This window comes from Saccopteryx bilineata, chromosome 3 (genome assembly GCF_036850765.1).
Source record: "Saccopteryx bilineata isolate mSacBil1 chromosome 3, mSacBil1_pri_phased_curated, whole genome shotgun sequence".
Taxonomy (NCBI): Eukaryota; Metazoa; Chordata; class Mammalia; order Chiroptera; family Emballonuridae; genus Saccopteryx; species Saccopteryx bilineata.
The window spans coordinates 16,263,817-16,291,141 of record NC_089492.1 but is presented as its reverse complement, the minus strand read 5'-3'; the positions used below and the strand labels follow the sequence as shown (position 1 = coordinate 16,291,141).

The 27,325-nt window shown below is 37.2% G+C and overlaps 1 protein-coding gene across 3 annotated transcripts in view; it reads left to right on the top strand.

Annotated features, from left to right (window-relative positions):
* The window catches only part of COL14A1 (collagen type XIV alpha 1 chain), a 210,668-nt gene that overhangs the window by 109,872 nt on the left and 73,471 nt on the right, over positions 1 to 27,325 (top strand). For all 3 annotated transcript variants that reach the window (XM_066265751.1, XM_066265750.1, XM_066265752.1), the window contains exons 24-34: positions 1,675 to 1,821; positions 5,662 to 5,718; positions 8,945 to 9,084; positions 11,027 to 11,150; positions 12,120 to 12,263; positions 13,653 to 13,817; positions 14,406 to 14,444; positions 14,594 to 14,732; positions 17,189 to 17,331; positions 18,840 to 18,949; positions 22,138 to 22,296. In XM_066265751.1, the coding sequence (XP_066121848.1) occupies positions 1,675 to 1,821; positions 5,662 to 5,718; positions 8,945 to 9,084; positions 11,027 to 11,150; positions 12,120 to 12,263; positions 13,653 to 13,817; positions 14,406 to 14,444; positions 14,594 to 14,732; positions 17,189 to 17,331; positions 18,840 to 18,949; positions 22,138 to 22,296 (1,367 nt within the window). The remainder of the gene's footprint in view (positions 1 to 1,674; positions 1,822 to 5,661; positions 5,719 to 8,944; positions 9,085 to 11,026; positions 11,151 to 12,119; positions 12,264 to 13,652; positions 13,818 to 14,405; positions 14,445 to 14,593; positions 14,733 to 17,188; positions 17,332 to 18,839; positions 18,950 to 22,137; positions 22,297 to 27,325) is intronic.

Sequence of the window (27,325 nt, the reverse complement as noted above, 5' to 3'; positions counted from 1 at the left end):
ATCTATTCTCAAGACTAAAGTTATGATTGTTGAGACACTTGGGGAATGGAAGCATTTATATCATAAAGTTTCAACAGAGTATCCTGGACCCTGTATTGTCTTTTGTTGTGGATCTCAGGAACTACTCTTAAGATGTTCTGGTGAGTCAGGTTGATGGCATCATTATCGCCATGATAACAACCCAGAGCCTGTAGTTAGCCTCGCTTCCTAAGAATGGACGCAGAGACAGAATCCTTTCTCCCTGTTCCAAAAAGTAAATTAAGCCCCTGCTTTTGAAATAAGGGGTTGAGGAAGTTAGGCATCATTTGATCAGTTTAAATGTTTTCCTTTAAGGCAAAGCCATTAGACCTGAATCGCACATGCCAAAAGCAACATGGATCCAGCCCCATTCATGTAACCCCTCTTTGTTAGTATTGGGAATCAAACCATACTCGTTTCAGTTTTCCAAAGGTTTATAGTTGTGGGGGATTTTCTGTTTTGTTTTGTTTTTTGAGCAGTAAAACCCATTTGTATTCTTACTGTCAAGGGTCTATAAAAGTCAGGAGTATCCATAAGAAATAGAGGAGATGACAGGAAAGCACATTTCTATAGAATGGATTCCAAGAGAGTCCCTGGAAACTTTTATGGAGATAGATAAATACGAATCATACATAGGATTTGGGAAGTGTTTATATCACAGCTGGCTCACAGAAGCTTGCAAGAGGCCCCAAAGTTGTGTTTAAGGGTTAGTAAGAAGCCACTTTTGTGGGATTCTAAGCCAGACTGCGCTTGGACATCAATCAGCAAAGCAGAGCACGCTTCTTAACATCTCCTTACTGTCGAGTACCTTTCACGGCAGCATATAATCTCACAAACTCCTTAACAATTTTCTTATTTCATCGCTTTGCAAAACATACATTCATTAAAGAAATGATTAAGATAGGCTTTAATTCATTCCAAACAAATATATATATTACTAAACATTATATTCTCAAGTTCACTTTTGATACTCTTTAATACTCACAATTATAAAATAAACTTTAAATTTCACTGAGCAAATGGCTTTATTTATATTTTTAAAAGGCAGGATTTGTCCATAAACAAAACTTTAAATGTTTTGTTTGTTCTGACATATGTATAATATACTATATATATGTATGTTATGTTCTTATATATTAAAATATAGATTTAAATTTAATAGGTATTATACTTTAGGTAAAAGTCAATACTTAACATTTTTGCATTTCACACTTTATAAAAGCAACTGCTCTGTTTTTATGTTTTCTGTTTATTAAATATAAACTGCAGATCACACTTTGAATGAGTTTTATTTTTTAACCAGTAAATACTATGTGATATGTTTAATCAATGAAATTTTTTGACACTGGTATTTGAATTTCTAGAAATAAAACTATATAAGGCTTTGACTAGATGGATGCAACTTATGAATTGGAAGGAAATCAATCCAGAGGGAAATTTACATAATTGTTTTAGAGGAAAAATGATATAAATGGAAATGTGCATGAGACAGTGATTCTTTTTATAACCAATTATACGATACAACATCTCAAACAAGCATAAACCATTCAGGAGTTATCTGAGTATTAATGCATATTAAGCATTTTAGAAGCACAGAATCTACTGATGGCTTTTTTAACATTTTATTATGTATGTGTTTAATTTTTTTTATTATAGATACACAAAAGCAAGAATCTACTGTGGGTGGAGGAACCAGCAGGCATTGCTTCTATAGACTTCAGCCTGATTCACAATATAAAATCAGTGTTTACACAAAGCTCCAGGAAATTGAGGGACCCAGCGTGAGCATAATGGAAAAAACACGTAAGTCGGGTGCCTTCTCTCCCGATCCCTGTCTCCATGGACAGTGTTTAGGCATCCTGTTTTGGTTCGAAACCTTTATTCCAGTTAGACAAATGTCAGCTACTGCTGCCCAGGAATATCTGTAATCCAATTTTTACTCCTCCCGTCCAGTCCCAGAATTCACTGTGTGTAGCCCACTGATGTCATCTGTGTGTGTGTTTCCCCCTCTGTCCTCCGGATGCTTCACAAGGGATTGTAAGGCCGTCTGATGGCAAAGTGCTTGGAACAATGACCTATATTGTGATCTATATCCATAAGGAACATTTGTGGTATGTGGAGTGTGAAATGAAGTTTAAGGACCGGGTCCTGACATTCAAACAATGGCATATTACCACAGCCATGCGGGAGGGCAGGGAGCCAACATGTTCCAACTGGCTGGCCTTAAAGTTATTGCCTATTTAAGAGGCCCTTGTACTTTTTCCAAGTTGGCAGCAGATCTGATGCACTAAAGGGAAAGGCAAAAGTATAAAATTAAAACAAAGCACTTTTTACATGTTCGAAAGAGCAAGGAGGGGGTCAGCTTCTTGGAATGGCTTTTTAATCAGGGCTTCCTGACCCTGGAGGCCACAAGCACTAAAAGGGTTTGAACTGCAGTGAATTCAGGGGCACATTTGTGTACTTAACTCAGTACCTTGAACTTAAACTCAAAATCCCTGAGGATTTGTGTCTGAAGAGGCGGTGGGCAGTGGGCTTTCCTGGAGGACGCCCCTCTGCAATTTATCTAATGTTTAGAGAGCTCCCCGGCCTAGGAGCCCGTCTTTCGGTTGATCTGGGACAGGCAGAAGGAAATCATCGACGTGTGACCTTCGAAAACCGTCAGTCCAAGTTTAATAAATGGAATCATCTAATTTTTTCTAATATAAAGACTTCATTTCATAACTGAAATAATCATCACTTCTAATACACACGTATTTTTGAGGTGTAAGTTACATACCACGGAGTTCACCCATTTTAAGCATACAATTCGGTACCTTTTAATGTAAACAGTTGTGCGCCCATTGCTACCACCCAACCGTCAGGCATTTCCATCAACACAAGGACCTCCTTCACTGCTCAGCCAGGCCCCAGACCCCAGGCCCATCTTCAGCTCCAGGCAACTGACTGTCTTCTGTAGCATATTTGCCTTTTCTGGACATGTTATATAAATAGAAGTATATAATACGTCATCTTTTGCATCTGGCGTCTTTTCACTTAGCATATGTTTTTGAGGTTCATGCCTGTTGTAGAATGTATCAGTAGTTTGCTTCTTGTTGCTGATTGGCATTCTGTTTTATGGATAGAGGATCCTATAATTTTAAAGTTATTAGAGGCCTGGTGGTACACAAGATGTCTCATCAAACAGGCTCAGCTGGAGCCCTATCTAGCGCTGTGTTTTTATTTTAGGCAATTCAACATCTCTGAGCTGCTTTTTTGTTCATCAGTAAAATGACACTCCTACTCTCTTAGCCCAGTGGTGGTGAACAGCTTTTCAATGTGTATCTTATTGAGCAAGTACGTTCGGTCATCACTTGGAAGACACTAAGTGATGACCAAGGGGTCAGAATGTTTTCTTTGGGCCATATATACATGTATGTGTAAGTTTTAAAATGCTTAGAAAATTCTAAAGCTCTGACAACACAGGGCACACAGAACCCTATGGTGCTGCTAACTTGCTGAGACCAATAACTGCTATCTCTTTTAGACAGTGTTCTCTCAAGTTGCCACGTCTTAAAATTTGGGCTGGTTCTTGGCTCCTATTCATTACTTGCCTGACCTCTAAAAACATCTGAGTTTGTGACCTCTGCTCTCCTTCACTTTCCCTAATCTTAACCTCATGACTGTTAACTACCAACCCAGGGTTAGTCTGAATAGCTGTGTTTGATGTCAGTGTTTTCTGCATGTTGGGGACATCTGTCTTTTTTGCAGCTTCCACACTCTGGCTTTAGTGCAACCTTCTGAAGCCTCACAGATAGATCAACACGGCCCCTTCTGTGTGACAGCCCCTCGCATACTTGAGGACAAGGACCATCTGTATGCCACACAGGGAATGTAAACATGTGTCACCAGTTTATTGTTCTCCCTTCCCAAGAGTCCTTTGAGCAGGTGTTCTGCCCCAACGTATTGATCTGTCTGCCATAACCTCCCATTGATTTGTTCCTGTTTATTGACTGAATTTTGGAGATGCCTTAATTTTCTACATTAAAGAAGATGCACAAATCTTTCTCCACAGATTTTAAGATAAATAAACCTGGCTTCCATGGCATTTTGTGTTGGTTTAAAGAAAGTTTTGCAATCCTATTTTTAGCATTAAGATTATTTATCATTTCTTTTGAAATTTTTTAGCTTTAAAAATTGTCTTTAAACAATAAAAGTGATATATAGTCATAATAATGAAACAGAAGGTATAAAGCACATTGGCAACCTCCCCTTTTATCCATTCTTTATTCCCAAAAATATCCATTTATACTAGCTTGATCTCCTGAAAAAAAAGTCTATCTGATGCATATATAGACTTATAAATCTACCTGATATATATGCATCTATAACTATATCAATATGTATTGATGTTTAACTGATATATTGATATTTTTTCTTATAGAAATATATCAATATGTATCTGATGGATGCATATATCAGAGAGACACAAGTTTTTTATGTTTCACAGTGGGATCATATCACAGTATTCTGTGACTTGCTTCATTTCCCATAATAATTGTTGAAGGTTTTCCCATATCAGTAATATTCTGTTACCTCATTCTTTTAAAATATTGAATTGTTTTATTCAATTTTATTTTATTGGCTCTTAGATTTGGAAGAGACCTAAAAATTAATCTCTTCCAACCTTCCTGCCAGGGAAGGAATTCTCTTTACAACATTCCCGGCAACTAACCAGTCTGCCTGAGCTCAAATCCTTCCAGCTACACGGCACTCACTGTCTCTAGAGGCTGGACTCCCCCCTCTGTGGATGGCTATGATTAATTGAGGGTTTTACCACATATGAAACTGGAAAAACAAGAATGTTCTCAGTTTTTCTTAAATTTTAGTGTCAAATAATAATAGGAAAGAACATTTATATGAATAATATTTAAGCTGTTTGCTTAATGATGCCATAACTTCCTAGCAACTTGCCACATGAACTGGGATGATAGTCCTCTGATGGACCATATCCATGTCTTTGATATTTTTTCTTATAGAAATATTGGTTCTGATGGACCATGTCCATGTCTTTTAACCAAACTACACCTCCACATTCTCCACGGACTTCTCACCCTGCATCATCCAGGTTGAACTGATATGTAGCATCCCAATGTCCTGCCATTTGGTCCCCAGAGCTGCAAGTTTCCAGATACAGTCTGAACAGAACAGTGAATCAGATTCCACTGGGGACCACATCCTGGGGATGCTGGTTGAGAAGGGGGACAGTGCTATTAAACAAGCACTGATGGTCAGTCCTGACTTAGGCAGAATAGAAATGAAGTTTACTACATGGGTGAAAGCAGCAAGAGACTGATGTGAAATCGGTTGGCAGGATTCCTGCCTTAAATCAGCATTAGAATCATTTTGTAGTTGACAGTTTGATGGCATTAACGACTGCTGGGTTAACTGAACCGTGGCAAATGGCATTTCAAGCCTTCCGTCTAAGGCTAAGAGGTTGAATGGAGTCAGCTTTCACAGGCTATAGCTGATTTATGGCAGTCACTAAATTCTCTAAGAGAGCTTTCCCAATCATTGAGTCCCCTAAAGAATTATTACTCCATGACCTGCCTTTCTTCAATACAAATGAGATGGCTAATTGATGTTCTTTCTCCTTGTCTTTTACAGGATCACCTCCCACTCAGCCACCTACTTTTCCTCCAACCATTCCACCAGCAAAAGAAGGTAAAGGAATAATACAATAATGATGTGAGTTTAGGTTTAAGACAATCTTTTATTGGTTTGTTTATTTAAAAACCAAGGTATTAATAAAAGATATTTTCTCCTTAATACAAAGTCTTATCAAATCCTGATAAAGTACAACTTGCAACCAGTACTAAATAAGACAGAGCTATAATGCACAGTATAATGAATATTGACAACAACATCGTACAATAATTATGTAATATGATAGAGGTACTAAATATCCCTACAGTGGCATCCATATTATAATATATAACTGTATCAAATTAACATGTTGTATAGCTTACACTTATGCAATATTATATATTAAATATATCAAATTTTTAAAATAGAAAAAATACCCATGTAATTGCATATATTCTATAGATAGGGTAGATTTTCTAACAGAATTGCTTCCTATTGATTTTGTTGAAAATATCAGAGTAGTAATGCTCATCAAGGAATAGTTACATAATATTGTGAGTGAGAATCTAGTTTATAATTCAGTAGACAGGGTAATAATTCCCCAGCTTACCTCTGAAATGCCTCTCCCAGCTGTTTCTTCCAGTTCTATCTTCATCACAAGAGTTTTTCATCACTTCTTACCTGAGATACATTTCATAAAAACTTCCCCACGCAGTACAGTTTATATTTTTTCATTCCATTAATGAACACTTATTAAGCCTACTATTCATTCTCAAAACTTAAAATACAGGCACTTAAAATACAGTAACAATATATGATTGCTGCTGTGTGCTTATTCTCAGTGTTGCAAGAGACTAGGTGTGTGCCGAGGTATTTACAGGTCAAGGACATGTGTTCAAAAATGGAGATTATACTATGGTAGTCCAGAACTGAGAACGGCTAAAGACTTGCAAAGGAGAAAGAGAAGAAATTTGATCTACATTTTGAAGAATGAGTGTTCCAGGCAAATAAGTGGGAGAAGAGCACCCAAGGTCATGGGATGACCTACACAGATAATGCATTTGGGGAACAATGAGTGACACATGGGAAAGGGCGAAGACAGAGTTAGGAAGTGGTTTTTGTGCCGGAACAAGGAGTTTGAGCTTTATCCTGTAGGAAATGGCGCACCGTGCAAAGTTTTGCGAAGGGAGGCTGAACTGGGGAAATCTGTTCGAGAAAGATAAGCTTGGTGCAGTGCTGAGGGCGGAGGAAGGCTGGAGCATCTAGTTGGAACGCTGTTTTGGAAGAATTCTTCCTTTCGTTATGAATTTTCAAGTCCCCATTGTGAATCAGGATAAAGCTAAGTAGGTCCTGTCTTATAGCAGCCTAAAGTCAATGGGATCAGACATGGGAGTGGTGTAAGATCAAAGAAACAAAAAGGCAACGAGAAACTCTAATGAAGGTCAGCATTCTTTCTAGCACACCATGCAACGTCTTCAATGATCAGCCTCCTTGGCAAACTCTTTTCCCAGATGATGTTAGGTAACATCAACACTGTACAGCTCAGGGTCCCGGGACATGTCTTAAGCTGTCCTGCATCTTTTAATGCTACTTACCCTACCTGGAGTGCCAGAATATTTTTTTCTTCTGTCTTCATATGTAGCTTTCTCTAATCTCGCTATCTATGATTATTTTCGCTATTGGAACCGAAAGCAGAATCCTGACTGATGAATTTACTATTTAGGCATTTCTGATGTGCAGATAGATTGCAAAATACTCTGAGGTCAGAATGTTTATTTATAGTTGAACATGGATACCATTCAGTAAACGCTCACGAATGCTCATGGAAGATATGTGAAGTCTGTGAGAGGAAGGATTGACAAAGCAGAAACACTGTTCCAGACGGTGGGGCTTTTGCACCTTGAATGCATTATTTATCTTCGGTTCCATTTGTGCTGAGTGTGGTTAATTAAAAAGCCTGTAAATTTTTATTGCTAAAGTGATACTGAATATTTATTAAACATGTGGTAATAAGTAGAAAAGCGTACACAGAAGAAAATTAAAAAGTTTCCTATTCCAGAGGTAATTTCTTCATGCATTTTGATATATTTTTTTTATTTGTTAATTTTTTCATTTTGATTATATATTCAAATAGATTTTGCTTTTATTTCAAAGGTGAAACCTAATCTAGATTTCATCTTCCCTTGGAAACAGGAGGACCAGGTTTTCCTTTACAAGCTTATGATTAGCAGATTTTGTATCCCTTTTAGCTTTAAATGAAAACCATGGATTTGTAAAATTTTATAAAGCACAGAAGTCATGAGAGCAACCTCCCTCAAACCTTATTATTCCTGGAATATGACTCACTTGGAGACGGTTTATTTTATATTATAAATAGCTTTAAGAGGATAACGTTGTACTTAATCATATAAAAACCAAGTGAGGTTTTCTTTCCTAAAGAAAGGAGAAAGGCACATATATCTCAAAGAATATGTGTGTGTAACTCGCCTAAAATTAGAAGACTCAGATTATTGAAGAGTACGGTAAATCACTTTATCATAAGACACAGTCAGTCACAATGATCCACACTAAGGAAGAGGAAAGAAGCATAGATAATTTGAAACTGTACATGATAACCAGGAAAAAAAAAGACAATTAAAATGCTTTCAGTGGACTAGGCATTTGCTATTATAATTTTTACTTGTTAGTGTTGACATCAGTAATACCTACCAATAGTTTCCCTGGGCTTATGTTACTTGTACACTTTTGACACGTATCAGCGGGTGGTGGAAAGGCATAGAGAGAATGTTTGAACAAGGCTGGAATGAAAATTTGCTTATGGCCTCAGCCCTGATACCTATCAAGTTGTGGATATCACATGCCTTCCTTCGGAAGTTGAATCTAAGTTTACTAACTCAACAAGCAGAGGACAGGGTGCACAGGGTGAGAGCTTGGACTTCCTTCTTATCAGTACATAACAGAGCATGTTTGCTGAGTCCTCTGTCTGCAAATCCCTTTAGTTCTATATTTTTCTATTCTCTCATTTTTATTCTTTGGAACTATGGTTGATGGATTTATTTCCTTTCTCATTCCAAGTGTTTGGTAGAAGCTTCTGAGTCATGAATAGAAACCTTGAGTATAGAAAAGAAATGATGGTCAGGAAGCACAGTAAGCAAGAGCTTGGAATATAAAACTTAAAGAACTGATACTTTTTCTTTGGGAAAAATCTCACATTACCAGAGGGAAACCATCATCTGTTTTGTTGTTTTAATAACAACTATGTTTTCCCCTTACCTCTGATTCAAAATTTATTCTCGATCTTCAGTGTGCAGAGCTGCCAAGGCTGACCTGGTGTTTATGGTGGATGGATCCTGGAGTATTGGAGACGAAAATTTCAACAAGATCACCGACTTTCTGTATAACACCGTTGGAGCCCTCAACAAGATTGGTGCCGATGGAACTCAAGTAAGGCAAATAGATCAATTATCCATTCCATGCATTAAAAAGTTATCCTAATGTATCATGATGGCTGCTAGTCAGGGATCTGGATAAAGAATTGTAATGATCAGATCCAATCCTAAATGAAAGGAGACACAGTCTGCATTTGGAAGCAGCTTACTGATGCCTGATGGACCTTGAGAAGATACTCACCCTTAAAAGCTACTGAGTTCAGCAAAGCAAGACAGGCTAGTATGGCCATGTCCACAGGAGTGCCTTTTCTATGTCTTAAAAGATAGAGTTTGTGGCCACACTAGTATAGATCAAATAGAACATAAAGCTCATTTATTCATTCAACAAATATTCATTGAGGACTTATTATGGTCAGATACAGTACTGTCATAATGAATATGACCAACAATATCCCTAATTTCATGGTGCCCATATTCTTAAAGGCATAGAGATGAGGAGGCTGAGAGACAAAGATAAATAAGCTAATAAATAAATTCACCAGGTAAGGATATGAGCTCTGAAGACAGTGACGAGTTTTTAATTCGCTGAGAATTACTTAAAAGTGTGTGTTTGTATGTATGTCTGTGTGTGTGTGTGTGTGTGTGTAAAAGGGGTATTTTAAAATTTGTGCTCAATGAAGTCCTCTTTGAGGATGTGTCTTTTGAACTAAGATGTGACTGATAACAGCGAAAATCAGAGAGTAGAATTCCCAGACAGGTAATATAGTGAGTGCAAAGGGCCTAAGACAAGAATAAGATTTGAGGTTTCCGATGCTAAAACTCGTAGCTAGCATATAGTGGTTGAGCGTGGGGCAGGGGGCAGGAGAAGGGTGTAAGAAGTAAGCAAAAGCCAGATGATGTTGAGTCATAGGGACCACTGAAGGAGTTGGGTGTCATCAGAAATGCAATGGAAGCCAGTGGAAAGTAAGAAGAGCAGAGATCTGATGTGCTTTTGAAAAGGGATGAATGGCTGCGTTATGGAATGAGAATATTAATAGGGGTAAGAGTGGAAGCAGAAAAACCGGTAAAGACGCTGCTCACTGGCCCATCAGAGAGATGATGGAGGTCCATGAGGGTGCTCGCGATGGGATGCACTGAAATGAACAGTTTTGGAACATATTTTGGAGGAACAGCTGAGAAAATTTGGGTATAAGAGGCACCGTAAAAGCAGAATACATAGAGTCACTGAGGCATTTCAGAGAAGAAGAAATTTGCTTTGAATAGAGGGACCAGAAGAGGTTTTCTAAAGATGGGGATATCTGCAGTAGACCTTTATAAAATGGTAAAAGTTGACGGCTCACAAAATCAAAGCCAACAATCTGAAGATGCTGGATTTACTCCCCCTATCAGAGGTCTGAAAAACCAACAAGACCCGCCAATTAAAAATGGCCCCAAAGTTCCACAGAAATAAAAATAAATGGTAGAAAAAGAAGCCAGGAAGGCTTTCACTGCAAGCATTAAGAACACAGATTTTTGAAGTAGAATATACCTGTCTTCAATTGTGAGTTCTACCAGTGGCCGCTCTTGTGATGTGTGCAAATTCCTTGGCTTTGTGTGCCTCAGTTTTATCATCTGTAAAATGGTAGGGGAGTAGTAATCATAGGTTTGCTCTGTGAAGAAATCCTTGTAAAGAATCCAACTCTGATTCTCTGAACTCGGTTACATTACAAAGGCCTACACTGTCATTTTTCCATCTAAGTGAGGTGACAAAGGCCCACAAGCATTAGAGATAAATTTTTAAAATAAAGTACTTTCCTGAAAAGTGCTCAGAGAAAAAAAAAATACTATTTCATGTGTGATCAGATTTGTTATGTAACTTGTATGGCATTTTAAACTAAGGAAGTTGTGGACTGGGTTGAGTAAGAAATAGAAGTATAGATCATAATCTTGTGTGCTGTCTGACCCAGAGGAAATCTACATACTATGTATGTAAAAACTCATACTCCTTCTCTCTCCAGGTTGCAATGGTCCAGTTTACTGATGACCCCAGAACAGAATTTAAGCTAGACACTTACAAAACCAAAGAAACTCTTCTTGATGCTATTAAACACATTTCATACAAAGGTGGAAATACAAAAACAGGTAAAACCAAAAAAAGCCCATTTATGACCCAAAGTAATTACTGATTATTAGGAATTACTGAAATTACCTTTTTTAAAATTATATTTATTGGTTTAACATCGATTGATAACATTATATGAATTTTAGGTGTGACATCTGTGTATACTCTATTGCAGGGGTCAGGAACATATGGCTCACGTGCCAGATGTGGCTCTTTTGATGGCTGTATCTGGCTCGCAGACAAATCTTTAATAAAAATAATGATAACATTAAAAATATAAAACATTCTCATGTATTACAATCCATTCATTTCCTACTGCTCATGTTCATGGTTGCGGGTGGCTGGAGCCAATCACAGCTGTCCTCCGGGACAACACTAAATTTTATTGGATAATGCGTAACATACACCGGTCGTTGTATGGCTCTTGCAGAATTACATTTTAAAATATGTGGCATTCATGGCTCTCTCAGCCAAAAAGGTTCCCGAACCCTGCTCTATTGTGCGCTCACCATCCGAAATCCAGTCTCCTTCCATCACCATGTATTTGACCACCTTTCCCTCTTTCTCCTTCACTTTCCCCTCTGGTAACAGTGATCCTGTTGGCTGTATCTATTAGTTTGCTTTGTTTGTTCATTTGCTACTTTTTTGTTTTGTATCCCACATATAAGTGAAATCACATGGTTCTTGTCTTGTTTTGTTTTTTTTTTGATCTGATTGATTTTACTTGGTATAATACTCTCTAGATCTATCCATGTTGTCACAAATGGCAATATTTCATCCTTTTATTACTGAATAGTATTCCATTGTATATTCATTTTCTAATCATCCATAATCACTTTTGGGGGGGGGCATAGTAATATAAATTTTTTAAAGATTTTTTTTATGGATATAAGAACTTTATTCTTACCCTTTCCTCACCAGCAAAACAAAACAAACAAACAAAAAAATGGGCAGGAATGAAACTGAACTGTTGTCTCCCTTTGTTTCAGGAAAAGCCATTAAGCATGTCCGAGATACCTTGTTTAATTCAGAGTCAGGTACCAGAAAAGGCATCCCAAAAGTCATCGTGGTTATAACTGATGGGCGATCACAAGATGATGTGAACAAAATCTCCAGGGAGATGCAAGAAGATGGTGAGTTCTGTACAGATAAGCCTTAGTGACTACCAATAATATGGTAACGTTTTCTGAACAGACGAGACCTTCATAAGCTGTATCTGTATGACTTAAATAATTCCAAATCTTTCTCAGTATGGCTAGATAATATGATTTAAAAAATACTTTCCTGGTTATAAAGCTTATTTTTCTGTATTTTTCCTAATATTTTTGCTTCCTATAGGATGCCCTGTATAAGAAATGCCAGCGGCCCTGGCCAGTTGGCTCAGCGGTAGAGCATCAGCCTGGTGTGTGGAACTCCTGGGTTCAATTCACAACCAGGGCACACAGGAGAAGCGCCCATCTGCTTTTCCACCCTTCCCCCTCTTCCTTCTCTTTGTCTCTCTCTTCCCCTTCCACAGCCAAGGCTCCATTGGAGCAAAGTTGGCCCAGGCAATGAGGATGGCCCCATGGTCTCCACCTCAGGCACTATAATGGCTCCAGTTGCAGCAGAGCAATGCCCCAGATGGGCAGAGCATCGCCCCCTGTTGGCCATGCCGGGTGGATCCTGTTCGAGTGCATGCGGGAGTCTGTCTGCCACTCCCCCACCCCCGCGTCTCACTTTGGAAAAATACAAAAAAAAGAAAAGAAATGCCAGCAACTGATACTATGAAAGGGACCATCATAAAGGACCAGAGAGGGAATTTGATCAAAGCAACTCCTCAGCCTCATCATCTGTAAAATGGAGATTCTCAAAACCTTGTCGTGAAGATTACATTTTATATAATGTGTCTGACAAATAGTTAAATGTTTATTTGCCAATGTTGATATGACTCATTTCAGGCTGCTAAGCCTACTAACACCTCAGTTTCTACATCTGAAATAAACACTGAGATAAAAATTCTCTATTTCAACTGCACTTCATCTTATAAATTTTAAAATAATTATCAAAAATATGCGAACATAAAGATGTTACTCCAGCCCTGGATGGACAGCTCAGTTGGCTAGAGCATCATCCCAAAGCACAGAGGTTGCTGGTCCAATTCCTCAGTCAGGGCACATACAGGAACAATCTCTTTTTCTTTCTCTGTTTCTTTTCCTCTCTCACTAAAAACAATAAATAAAATTTAAAAAAAGAAGAAAAGATGTTACTCTACTGGTAACAACTTTGTCTCAAGTACTTACTCGGGCAATCGCCTGCTTGAGAGTTTCATTAAAATAGAAAGTAAGTTTCTGTAGGGGATGATGGAATAGTTATAGTATAATGAAATACGTGCATGCAGGATTCTGATGAACTGTAAAGAATGAATTATCCATCCCCCCCTTCTTGATAAAACATATTTTAAACATTTAAACATGTCTTATATTGCAATATTTGTATCTTGTGCAATTGAAAGTAATCAGAAATCTGTTTCCGTTCTGCCACAGGCTACAACATTTTTGCAATTGGCGTGGCCGATGCAGATTACTCGGAGTTGGTTAACATTGGCAGCAAGCCCAGTGCACGCCACGTCTTCTTTGTGGATGACTTTGACGCCTTTAAGAAAATCGAAGATGAGTTGATTACTTTTGTCTGCGAAACCGCGTCAGCAAGTGAGTCCTTTGAAATGTGTGCTTATTCTTGCTGCTTAAAGTCTGAATTGATCCATACCAGTTAAATAATGAGTCCGATCTTGATCTAAGGAAAGAATATTGTCTTGCAGAGCTGTTCCTTATGCAGACATTGTTTTATGTGTCAGAATATTTGGAAGTAAACCTCCTCTCTCCCAGGTTTAGAGTTTTAGGTTGGTAAGACTTTCCCTCATGAGATGAGAGTTCGTGTTCGAACGCAACTCTGCTGAAACGGCTGTAACAAATAGTTTTCAAAACTCCATTAAGATTGCTCATCAGGCTAACCAGAATTGAGACATCCCAACGTATGCTCTTAAGTGACCACCATAGATTTTCATGGACTCAGAAGGGGAGAAGGAAGCTATGCCCCTTTGGTTTTAATAGAAGGAGGGAGAGCACTTCAATATTTAGGAATCCACAGAAAACCATAACCACATCTGGTTTGGATTTCCCTCGCAACTGACTTCCGGAAAGGTTGTTAGCTTCCTCTTCTCAGGACAAGGGAGAATATGTTTGGGAAATATCTGAATGAGGATTTTATATTGTGTGTTTTTTCTATTTGTTTCCCAGCCTGCCCACTGGTGCACAAAGATGGCATCGATCTTGCTGGTATGCATTATCATTATCACATTTTTTCCAAATAGAATTATATTAAATAACTCCCACTGGGGGGGTCTTTTCATTTTTAATAGGCTGATTTTGACATTTAAGATCCTAAGATGTCTGTTTATCCTTTTGCTCTGTCTGGTTGTTTTTAGGATTTAAGATGATGGAAATGTTTGGTTTAGTTGAAAAGGATTTTTCATCAGTGCAAGGAGTTTCTATGGAGCCTGGTACCTTCAATGTGTATCCTTGTTACCGACTTCATAAGGATGCTCTGGTTTCCCAGCCAACCAAGTATGTTTCCCTTGCTAGCTATTGAAACCAATCGTGTGTTTATTATACTATATCTCACTGGGAAAATGATACCAACTTTTGATATGTTGTAATAGTTTGCGATAAGATTTTCTATACTATTTAGAGCAGATGATGTTTAAAAACATTAGACTCACATCCCTTATCCTCCTTACAGAACCAGCTTCACCTAAAATAAGACCTGTTCTAGCTCAATTAATGAAAACTAGTTTCTCAGGGGTTAAAAGCCTGACTTCTCTCTTTCCATGCTCTTTATGCAGTCTATCAAGAAATTCTATTGTCACAGAATCTCAACACCTCCACTGTCACCACCATCTCTTCCGCAGATCACTGTAGCAGCCTCATAGTTGGTCTCCCTGCTTCTTCCCTTGCCTTCTTAGAGTTTATTCTCAAGTAGCAGTCAGAATGACTCTTGTGAAATGTAAGTCAGACCACATCACTCTAAGATCTACTAATGGTTCCTCATTCATTCCCCTTGGAGTAAAAGCCAAAGTTCTGAATGGCATACAGGGCACTACATTATCTGGCTACTTGTTACATCTTTGACTTAACTTCATGTCTCTTTTAGTCCATTTTCCAAACACACTAGGCACACCCCACTTTTGTCTCTTTGCATTTGCTTGATGACTTTGCCCCCTTTGGGTTTTTTTTCCCCCAAATGTAACATTCTCATGAGCCTCTAGGTCAAGTTAATGCTAATGACAATTAAAATTGCAAATAATCCATTGCAGCATTCCCAATCCTCATTCTGCTGCTGTATTTTTGTTGTTGCTGTTGTTTTTCTCTGGCAATTCTTATATTCCAACATACTGTATAATTCATCCCACTAGAAGAATTTAAGTGCTTATACAAGAATACTTGTCAGTTTTGTTCACTGATATATTCAAAATACCTGTTACCATGTCTGGCATACAGTAGGAATATTTGTTCAATGAATGAATGAACTAATATATAAACAAGTGAATGGGATATTTTTATTTATGCAAATCACACTTTCATTTTCAAATCTATGCTATCTTGTCACAAATTCACATATTTAGTCATATAATTAGTAACTATTATGGGGCTCTTCCCAGATGTAGAGTGTGTAGTTGATCTACATCATTGTTAGAGAGATGAGATGGTGTAGCAGGCTGGGTGCCCCAGGAGGCAGACCTGGAGGGGGAGGGAGACCGGGGTGCAGAGAGGTTGATGAGGACGTGCCCATGTGGAAACAAACAGAGGCAGTTGGATGGGGCCCAGGAGAGAAGCCAGGTGTGAAGCGGTCTCGAGAAAGCTTCAGCTGACCCACCCACAGGCATTCTGGAAATGGAGCTATCACCATTGGCTTGTGAGGCTTTGAACCTTGTATATCCTCAAAAACCAGTCATTGAGAAGAGATGCCATTGAAAAGTGGACATGACCTCAGGAGAGGCCTCTTTTTTCAGCTAAGGCAATTGTTGCAGGGAGCTGGTATCTGAGAGCTGTCTACAGACATTATTGCCAGCAGCAGGAATAAGATGGTCTTAAGCCTTAAAGGCGATATGTATGGTGCCATCATGCCACACAAAACAGACAGGAATATGACTAACTCCCACATGTCATAGAAACTAACAATGTCTTAAATTTTACCAAAGGACTATAAATAAATGTGACTAATAATAATAAAACTTTTGAAGCTACTTAAATGTTCAGTAAGCAGTGACCTGATAGATAAATTATGAATAGCCAAAAAAAAAGGCTATACAGACATTAAATATCATGCCTTTAAAAATAGATATGATTTGTGGCTTTTTTTTGTATATTTCTGAAGTGAGAAGCAGGTAGACAGAAAGACAGACTCCTGCATGCACCTTATCAGGATCCACCTGACATGCCCACTAGGGGGTGATGCTCTGCCCATCTGGGACATTGCTCCATTGTAACCAGAGCCATTCTAGTGCCTGAGGTGAAGGCCATGGAGCTGTCCTCAGCACCCAGGCCAACTTTGCTCCATTAGAGCCTTGGCTGCAGGAGGGGAAGAGAGAGAGAGAAAGAGAAAGGAAAGTGGGAAGGGTGGAGAAGCAGATGGGCACTTCTCCTGTGTGCCCTGACTGGGAATCGAACCTGGGACTTCCACACATTAGGCTGATGCTGTACCACTGAGCCAACCGGCCAGAGCCTAAAAATATTTAAGAAATATGAAATGTGTAGTAAATGGTGTTAAGAAAATAAAGGTGCAGAACTATATATAATAAATTGGACAAATACAGGCATTCTTTAAAAACTGGATGGAAATGTAATACATCAAAAACAGTGATCACCTCTGGATGGAACTAATGGTGAGCTGTTACTTGTGTTTCTTTTCCCAATTCTTGTATAATGTAAGTGTTTTTGTGTTTTTCATTGTACTTGCTTTTATAATTAGATGCCATTTTGAAGAGGGATACAATTAAATATTATTGTCATTCCCTTTTCAGGTTCTTGCATCCAGATGGATTGCCTTCTGATTATACAATCAGTTTTTTATTCCGGATTCTTCCAGACACTCCGGAGGAGCCATTTGCCCTTTGGGAGATTTTAAATAGAAATTCAGACCCATTGGTTGGGGTCATTTTAGATAGTAAGTAGATAACATTTGTACCCACATCTATGAAGAATGCATGCGGCATTCCATCTTGCCTGTTTTGTGTATGTTGTGGGATAACTCACTTAAACAATGTAGTTATGAAACAGTTCATTCATTCATTTATCTGCTCACTGAGTTCCTACTATGTGCCAGCACCAGGTTCTAGAATATAGTAGTACTCATGTAAAAGAGAAAATTACTGTGATAGTGAATACTGCAAGGAAGAGTCAAGTTGATGGGGAAGGAGGAGTCAATCAGAGGGGTGAGGCCAGGAGTTCATGTTTTGAACCTGGATATGATAGTTGTTAAGATGCCTGTTGTATATTCTACACACACATACAACCCCCTGCCCCGTCAGATCAGCAGCAGTGTATTTGGGAAGAATTATGACATGGAGAAATGAATTTGGAAGTTGTGTCTAGAGAGTGGGTCCAGAAAGAGAAGAGAATAGATCTGAAGACTGGGAAACACCATTGTTCTGATGTTGAAAGGTGGAGAAGGAACCAACAAAGGAAGCTTCTTAACCTCTCACTATTGGCTGTCACACATAAGAATCACTGAAGAAGATCATCAAGTTTTTGGTTAATGTCAATGAGTGATCTAAATGGATTTTTAGTTTAGAATTCGAATGAAGCAAGGAACCAAAAATTTAGTGGCTACTGTTAGGTGCTAACTCAAACATTTGGATAAGGAAAGAATGTTAAGCTTGTTTTCAGCTAGTATTTGTGAAAGGACTTTTCAGTATATGGAAATGAGTCAACAACTAAATATGATATTGTGAAAGCGTTTTGCATTGATATTAAAACTAAGGGAAAGCTACAGATGAAAAAGGTGCAAGCCACTAACTACACATACACCCAGGACTGGAAAACAATGAAGTCTCTCAAAATGATTAAGACTAGCTTTTCCTTTTGAAAGCAGAGTGAAGAATTAAATTGTAACCTGGGAATGAATTAGTGAGAAAAAAATATTCCTATTTCTATGTAATAAAATATTCTTTGTAACATGAAATGCTCAAGATTAGGAAGGTTTTTGTTTGGTCATAATAAGACATTGGAATATCACTCTTTTGAGGTGGTGTAAGTTGCATGTCCTGAGAAAATTGGTTGCTATAGTGGGTTAATTAGGTAAAGAGTCTGGTTTCTATTACTAAAGATTTGATTAACTTTATTCTCCCTTTTTGTTTGCCTCTGGTCCTAGCTTCAGACAACTGACTTTCAAGAGGGTGATGGAGTTGAAAGTATAGACAAGGAAGGATAGAGGAAGAGTAGGTATAGGAGTCTTTGCCTCACTATCATCGCCACATAGTTAAATCAGTTAGGACAACCAAGGAACAGCCCGAGCAACCCAAGGACTGTAAATCCTTCCTTATTCTTTGCTGTGTTCTAAACAGAGCTTCAAAAACAATGGATGCATTGTTTTCAGTCTTGTGTTGAATTGTAGAAAATTATTCATCCATTTTAATTCTTTCTAAAATGTTTTATTTTTATTTGTTTGATTAGATGGTGGGAAAACCCTAACATATTTCAACTATGACTACAGTGGGGACTTTCAAACCGTTACTTTTGAAGGACCTGAAATTAGAAAAATTTTCCATGGAAGCTTTCATAAGGTAAGTAGTGCCTTGGTAGAGGGGACTGTGTTATTAAGCAGGCATTATGTGTGACATAGAAAGGATTGCTGGTCTACCTGGCTACTAGTGCAGATGAAAGGCTCAATCAGGACCTGGCCAGTGGTTCAGGGGATAGAGCATATGAACTATCCCCTGATAGTTCATATGCCCAGCATATGAACATCCCAGGTTCAATTTCCAGTCAGGGTACATAAGAGAAGCGACTATCTGCTTCTCCTCCCATCCCTCTCCTCTTCTCTCCCTTTCCCTCCCACAGCCAGTGGCTCAGTTAGTTCAAGTGTGGCCCCAGGGGCTGAAGATAGCTCAGTTGGTCCAAGCTTATCAGCCTCAGGTGCTAAAAATAGCTAGATACTTAAGCATCAGCTCTAGTTGGGGTTGCTGGGTGGATCCTGGTCGGGGAGCATGCCAGAGTCAGCCTCACTAGCTTTTCTCCCTTCACTTAAAAAAAAAAAAAGGGTGCAATCAGATGAATCATGTTAAAATGTAAAGATAGATATAACGGATTATACTTTTATTTTTTTACATATATGTAGATAACCTATCACTACCACCATAAAAGTTACCCTGAGGACACATTTTGTAAAACGTGACTTTACTTGCTCTTATTCTGATTTGGCGCTTGTGGTAGGAGCCCTGCTCCTTCACATTGTACATCTGTGAAACACTTAGGTTTGGTGGTCACTGGAATAGACATGCTTCCTTCCAATTTCTACTGTTTCCTTTGTGTTTGCAGGTAAGCCCACCGATTTCTGGGCTGCTGGGTGTGCAACACCAAGACTGCAGGGAGAGCAGAGCATTTACTAGGTGGTGGGGCAGAAGCCTCTCAGCTCAGCCCTTCTTGCCCTGTTAAGTGAGAAAAGGGATGTAGTACAGCCGTCTTCATCGTGGCTGTCTCCTAACACGGTCAAAACACAACTTTGCTACTTTCTGGGGCTTTGAATACTGTAACTGCCTATGAATAATCACATAACAAAATTTTACTCTGCTTTGCATACGAAGAGTTGCGTAAAAGTATAACTTTTTTCCTGGTTAAATAGGACTTTACAAGGTATCATGCAAACACGAGATCAATTAGTTCGTGGTTCAAAATGGTCCCATTAGCATCTCTTTGGAGATATCGTAATTCCTTTTGACACAATTCTTTTTTTGGTGAGGCAATGTCTACTGCAAAGTCCTCAAGAAAATTGTCAGGCACATGAAAAGCATATGAGATTTTATGACTGTTAAAAAAAAAATACATTGCCATCTTCGCCTGTGTAATGAGCACGGACATATCATTCTCATTCCAAAGAATTCTTTGTGAATTTTAGGTAAATGGTAAGCTTTGTTTACCTTACCAGAAGAACTCAAAGACCTGTAGGTAACATTCATTAAAAATTGGTTTCAAATTTATAAATTTTAAAGTTTTTTAAAGTAATACAAAGAAAAATTTTTCCTTCACTTTGCTAAGTTTTTAATAAAGGTAAACAGCCAAATAAAGTAAGAAAGGCATATCATAAAAAAGTTACTTTCCTACTAGATATATTTATGGTAAATCTTGATGCAAATTCCATTTGTACAGATCAAATTTGATTTACTTATAACTTAAGTGATAATTAAATAACTACTTTACCTTAATTTCTTAGTGATCTTCAGTTGGCTTTTTTTACATGTGGGATAAGAAGTATGGCCTCAAGGTTTCTTTCAAAATGTTATAATTATATAAATAGATCTTTAAGTACAATCAAAGAAGCAAAATATTCTTGAAAACTTTTCATTGTCTCCTTTTGTAAAGCAAAAGATTTTTTTTAATGTGTATAATCTTCTTCACGTTAATAGTTCTTAAAGTATGAATATTATATAGCAGGTTCTCTAGCACTCAGCATGAAAATTTTTATAATTTATAATAGTTAAAACTATTCCAAGGCTCAAAAACACGAGTCAAATTATACCCTTCTAAATGATTATAAAACAAGTAATTTATTCCAATATTGTTTGTCTGGGTAGATTATGGTTAATTCCTTTATGAAGAAGAAAGAATTCCCCAATGCCTCCACTATTGACTTAAATTATTTGTATCATGATACAATTTAAATAAAATATTAAGTAAAACTGGTGTAAGTTTTTATGCTTTTAGTTCCTATACAAACAAATAAACAAAAATAAATTAAGATGGAATAAAATCTATAAAATTAAAAATAACATTATTTTTGTTTGAAAGATGACATTATTTCAGGGACACTCAACCTCTGTTTACAATATAGTACTAGCTGCTCTGATTCTCATAACTGTGATTCATGTCCAACACTTTTTCTCTGAACTGCCATGATACCTTCCCTTGTACAGCTATTTGTAACTTCTTTTGGCATTCATTTAATGTAAAATTATTATTTTCCTATTAATTCTCACTAAACAAGTACAGTAGCCCACCACAAACAAGAAGTACCCGTGGGGCAAAAACATCATAAACTGAAATGCATCAAAATTTCATGGCAGAACTTGCTTACAATGTGTCTCATTTAGAATAAACTTACCTTTGACCATCACCTGCATGATAATGCAGATTTTTTCCAATCGTCACAAAGAATGTGTTGACTTCTGAATATGTATATATATATTACCATGGACCTCCTGATCTCAGAAATTCCAGTTTCAGAAAACTGGACCATATATTAAAGCCAAAGAGCTTTATTTTATTTGTGCCTGGAGTTGCTAGAAAGCATTCCTACTTCCCCATTAGATTGTAGATCTTTTCTCCTCACTTTAAATAAAATATTTTCAAAGTATGGTTTGCCAATGACCAATAATATTATAGAAAACATGCTGGTAAGTCAATCAGCATTCTAAAAATTTTTAATACATTCATGTTTATATTAATGCACATTCAGAAAAGGCATAACTCTTACAACATCCTTGTGATTTCAAGATATTACTGCTTTAGAGGAAGGCTAGATTTTTTAAAAAAGGAATCATTTCAAAGTTACTTGAAAGTATTAATTAAATAAAAACAGAGATGGTACCTAAATGTGGGACAGTCATGGAGGTGGAAAAAAGCCTTTCTCCTCTAACAAAATGCATATTGGTGGAATTCCTGCTCTTCTCCTTCATACTTTTTTAGTGATGCAAGCGTGTAAATTTGGTTAGTGTTCCTCTTACTTGCCTACTAAAACATTTTGACTTTTATCTAGCTCCACATTACTGTCAACAAGACTTTGGCCAAAGTGGTTATCGACTGCAAGCAAGTGGGTGAGAAGGCAATAAATGAGTCAGCTAATATCACAGCAGACGGTGTTGAAGTCCTGGGAAGAATGGTTAGATCCAGAGGACCAAATGGAAACTCCGCCCCAGTAAGTGGATAAACAAGTGAAGCTGTGCTATTGTTATAGAAAAAATATTTTTAAATTATAATTATTTATTACCAAGAAGATAAGTTCAGTTAAGGGATGGATGGGTGAGTGGATGGATGAATAAATGGATGGATGAATGGATAAATGAATGGATGGATAGATGGAGGGATGGTCAATAGATGATGGCCTTTATAAATTAATAAAAACATGGATACTCAAAGCTCTGGGCAGTAAACTTCTGCTATGTTATACTCCAAGAATTAAGCTAGTTATTTTTTAAAGATATTTTAAAATTCAAACAGTAAAATATTCATCATATGGCTTGTGGCATAAATGGTTTGTTAACGAGAACCAAAACTGTAAATGAACTTCATTTATATAAGCAAATATAGACTCATACAAAATATATGGTTATTATACACAGGAAATTGACATAAGTCTCTCACTCTCATTTGGGTTAGATTTGGAAATTTAACAACTAGATTTTTGCCATGGCTAATGTGAAGTTCATCCTTTAATCATATAGTTATTTAGGTGACAAATTATTCTAAAATAATCTTTTCCGTCGTACAACATGGACTTCAGCCTGGGAGACTTCCATGTGGCAAAGAAATCACATTCTCTTTACTCACTTCCCACAAAAAGGATGGTGCACACAAGCTTTTGTTTTAACACCATGCAGTCATAGCTAATTAGCAACATTCTCTAATTTGAGCCATTCTATAGTTAGAACCAGTTTTATTCTTTTAAACAACTCCAACTTTTCTAATCTACAGTTCTCTTCTATGTCACAGAAAAATAAAGTTACTTGTGAATTACTTGAATTACTGTTCTTGTCTGACACTTTCATAGATCGGGAAAGCTAGGCAGTTAAATGAAACTTTAGAAAGACCTGGTGGTTCTCAAAATCTATTTAAACGGACAGTCGCTTTGTACAAGTGAAGTTGTCTAGTTTGTCACATAAATAGGATGAAACACGCCGACTGAATGGAGAGATCCATGCTGGTTGAGTGGGAGAGAGGACACGGGGTCATGGCTGTCCCCACCTCCAGAGGTTCCTAAGGGAGCACAGCTCTCATCGCACTACTCTAGTGTAACCCATTTCCTTTACACGCTAGTCAACAGTCTGGAGTGGTCAAGTGACTTAATTTGGGACTCTTTGCTATTTCGTTGCATTTCTCTTTGTGGTAACAACAGAAATGAAATCTTTATGTACATTGATGCTAACATATCTAATTTATTGTGGTGACATTGGTTAATAAAATAATATATGTTTCAAGTATACAATTCTGTGACACTTCATCTGTGTGTCACATTATATGCCCACAACCCAAAGTCAAATCTTCTCTTGTCATTATATATAGTGTTTGACCCCCTTGACCCTTTGTTACCTCCCCACCACTCTTACCTCTGGTAATCACCATGTTGTATGTGTCTATGAGTTCTTTGTTTGTTTGCCTTGTTTGTTTTGTTGTTGCTTTCAGTTTTCTATCCCACATATGAGTGAAAGCATATGATTTTTGCCTTTTTCTGTCTGACTTATTTCACTAAGCATGAGTGTTGAGATATCTTTAAAAATGCTTTTCTACTTTTAGTTGGAGAACTACAGATTAAGTGATTAGAAAGATAGACTATAAAAGCTGTGGAAGGCTCTCCTGCTTTCACTTATAGTGAGAGACCTTTAAAAATGTTTACATGATATTGAGGAGTTGTCTCCTTTTAATGAGTGGCATTTTATGCTGATTAACAGACATGCCATCTTGTGCTTCATGGAAGATACTTTTATGATAGCACACTCCAGAATTTATAAAGATCCAGAATTAGCAAACTAAGGCTATCTTGTAGGGATAAGTGGATGTATGTAAATGGGTGCTTGGATGGACAAGTGAATAGACTCTAATTTAAGGAAAACAATTCTAGTTGTATGCTATTCTGGGCCCAAATTACTTATTAAATTATTATGTTTTTTATTCTATAAATAATACATATAAAATTCCTTACACTTAATAAGTATTCAGTGAAGAGAAGCTATTATTATTGAAGGATGTCAATAATACCTTCTCCATCTCACCTTTTTTAAACCTCTACTACTTTATTTAACACTTGATTATTTTTGGTCATATATTTCTTCCTCTTTCACATATCTGCAGTCCATCCCTCTAGCCAAAGTATAAATCCTTCGGTATAGCAACCACAGTATGTCGTGGTCTTCACTTATCTTATATGAACAAACTAAGTTCTCAAGAAATACATGATAGAAATGAACTAGAGTGTCATCAGTTTGAATTTTATCACATCATTTTTTTAAATGTGTTGCATAGATTCTATTTATGTATGGTACTGAAGACCATTGAGTGATATATATCATACCCTCTCCTAATTTGTATTTTACAATTATAGTTTTATAATTACAATCATTTCAAATTACAGTTACAGTTTTATAATTGCAATTATTTCAACACCCTATGTAATAGTGGTACTTAAATATATGGCCAATTAAACATCAAAGAATTTATTTCTGAAAGCAAAAGTTCCTGCAGATTTTAGTCCTACCGGCAATAAATCTTTAACCTTGTCCATTAAAGAAAAGCAATTAAACAGAGCACCCTCTGTGGTAACTTCCAACCAATAGTAGACAATGGGGAATTTATAGAAGTCAATAATTAAAAGAGTTCTTTGTAAGGCTAGTAGGGAAAAAAGCTGTGGCCTTTGTTAGAATCTAGAATTCTACAAAGGATTACCAAATAGATTTTCAGTCTGCCCACTTCCTGAAGAATTTGATTATGTTGAAATGGGTAACATTAGATTAGATTTTAAGAATGGGATTGGAAGCTTACTTGCTTTTGGGGGGTTATTACTTGTTTCAGTGCAGGGCAAGAGAGAAGCTTCAGTCTTCAGTTTTCAATTTAGAAATTACAGATTACTAAAAAAAAAAAAAATCTTGATACGCATTTGTATTCCACTACCTAGCAAAAGGGAATGTGTAATGTGCAAGTTTTGGATTATTTTATGGGGCTTATCACATCATTGAGATTAGTTTTACAGATCAGCAGTCCCTGGGAAAATTCAACAATGATTCAAGAAATGCCAAATGATGGAAAAACTCTAAATATTTAGTCTTGAAACAAAATATGTCCTTTTTAAACCAAAGTTGAGTGGAGAAGAGATTAATGGATTTAGGGATATAGTATGATACTACTATATTGAAAGTACTCACATTTATAATAAAAACAACTTGTGTTCTGCAAAGCAAGATTTTATAGGCAATGAAAGGCCCTAGTGGGACTAAACTAATAAGCAGGCTTAATTTAGCCATCAAAACACATGTGGGAAGAAACTTAACAACTGTTCTTGTTTCCCCATCTTCTTTCTCCTAAGAAGTGTCTTCTACTTTTTCTGATACCTAATGAAATTATAGTGATGCCATTCAGAGATGATTCTAGAAAAATTTTGATCATCTGGTATAGCAGGGGTTGGGAACTTTTTGGCTGAGTCATGAACACCACATATTTTAAAATGTAATTCTGTGAGAGCCATATAATGACCCATGTATGTTATGCATTATCCAATAAAAACTTGGTGTTGTCCGGAGGACAGCTGTGATTGGCTCCAGCCACCCACAACCATAAACATGAGCGGTAGGAAATGAATAGATTGTAATACATGAGAATGTTTTATATTTTTAATGTTATTATCTTTTTATTAAAGATTTGTCTGTGAGCCAGATGCAGCCATCAAAAGAGCCACATCTGACTCGTGAGCCATAGGTTCCCGACCCCTGTGGTATAGGATCCTGTTTATTAATGTCTTTCTTCCACCTTTCAAATATAACACTTATCCAGTTGACATGTGTTTAGCCCTCAGCTGTTAAAGATAAATACAAATTGTTATGTAATTATTTTTGTTGTTATTTTTTTATATGAGAGAAACGCAGAGAGAGAGACAAAGAGATACGAACAGACAGACAGGAAGGGAGAGAGATGAGAAGTATCAATTCTAGTAGAGTGAGTGACCCCTTGCTCAAGCCAGTGACCTTGGGCTTTAAGCCAGCAATCAAGCCAACAACCATGGGTCTTGTCTATGATCCCATGCTCAGCCACCCTGCACTCAAGTTGGATAAGCTGTCACTCAAGCTGGATGAGCTATTGCTCAAGCCAGCGACCTTGGGTTTTGAACCTGGATCCTCTGTGTCCCAGGTGGACACTCTGCCACTACCTGGTCAGGCTAATAAATTTATTTACCGAATAAAGCCTTTTATGTAAAAATCAACAGTAGACTAGTGAATAATTCTATAAAAACAAATATTTCTAAATTACAATAAAATGATTCCACAAGAATTCTATCCTTTAATCCTCAAAATAATAATAGTAGTTAATGTTATAACATGCCTACTTCAGACGAGGCAGTATGTACTTTTTTGTGATGATCTCATTTAATCTTCCAATAATCCTAAAAAGAGATACTTAAGCTCCACTTTACAGATGCAGAAACTGAAACTTGAAGTTAGGGAAGGATCCCCTTTCCAAAAGTGAGGAAAGGGAGCTGAGATCATGTCTAACCTGTGTAAGGTTACCTGCCTTCCATTCTAAGCTCTCTACCCTGGGTCAAACTGATTATTACAGAACTGAAGGCAGAGGAAGGAGTTATCACATGTCCCGTCAGTTTACTAAAGTTCAAAGACTTACATTATCTGAATTACAAGCTTGAAAGTTAATGTAATCAAAATGTTTTACCCTAAATACGTCTTCATCTCAGTATTCTAATTACTAACAAGTACAACAGCTGTTAATGCTCATTTCCTAATTTAATTAGTGCATTATGGTTTTCCTGCAATTCTGTCAACTAGAACAAGCAAAAACACTATGTTGAATGGTTGACAAAAGGTATATGCTTAATAAATCCTAGTTTTGAAATAGAGTCAATACATGTTGAATACCAAGTCAAAAGCAGAAGATGAGATAGGTCCCCAGTAATCTTTTTCTAGTATTCTTGTGTAATGTGAGGCTCTCTAAATAGTAGTAAAAGTTCA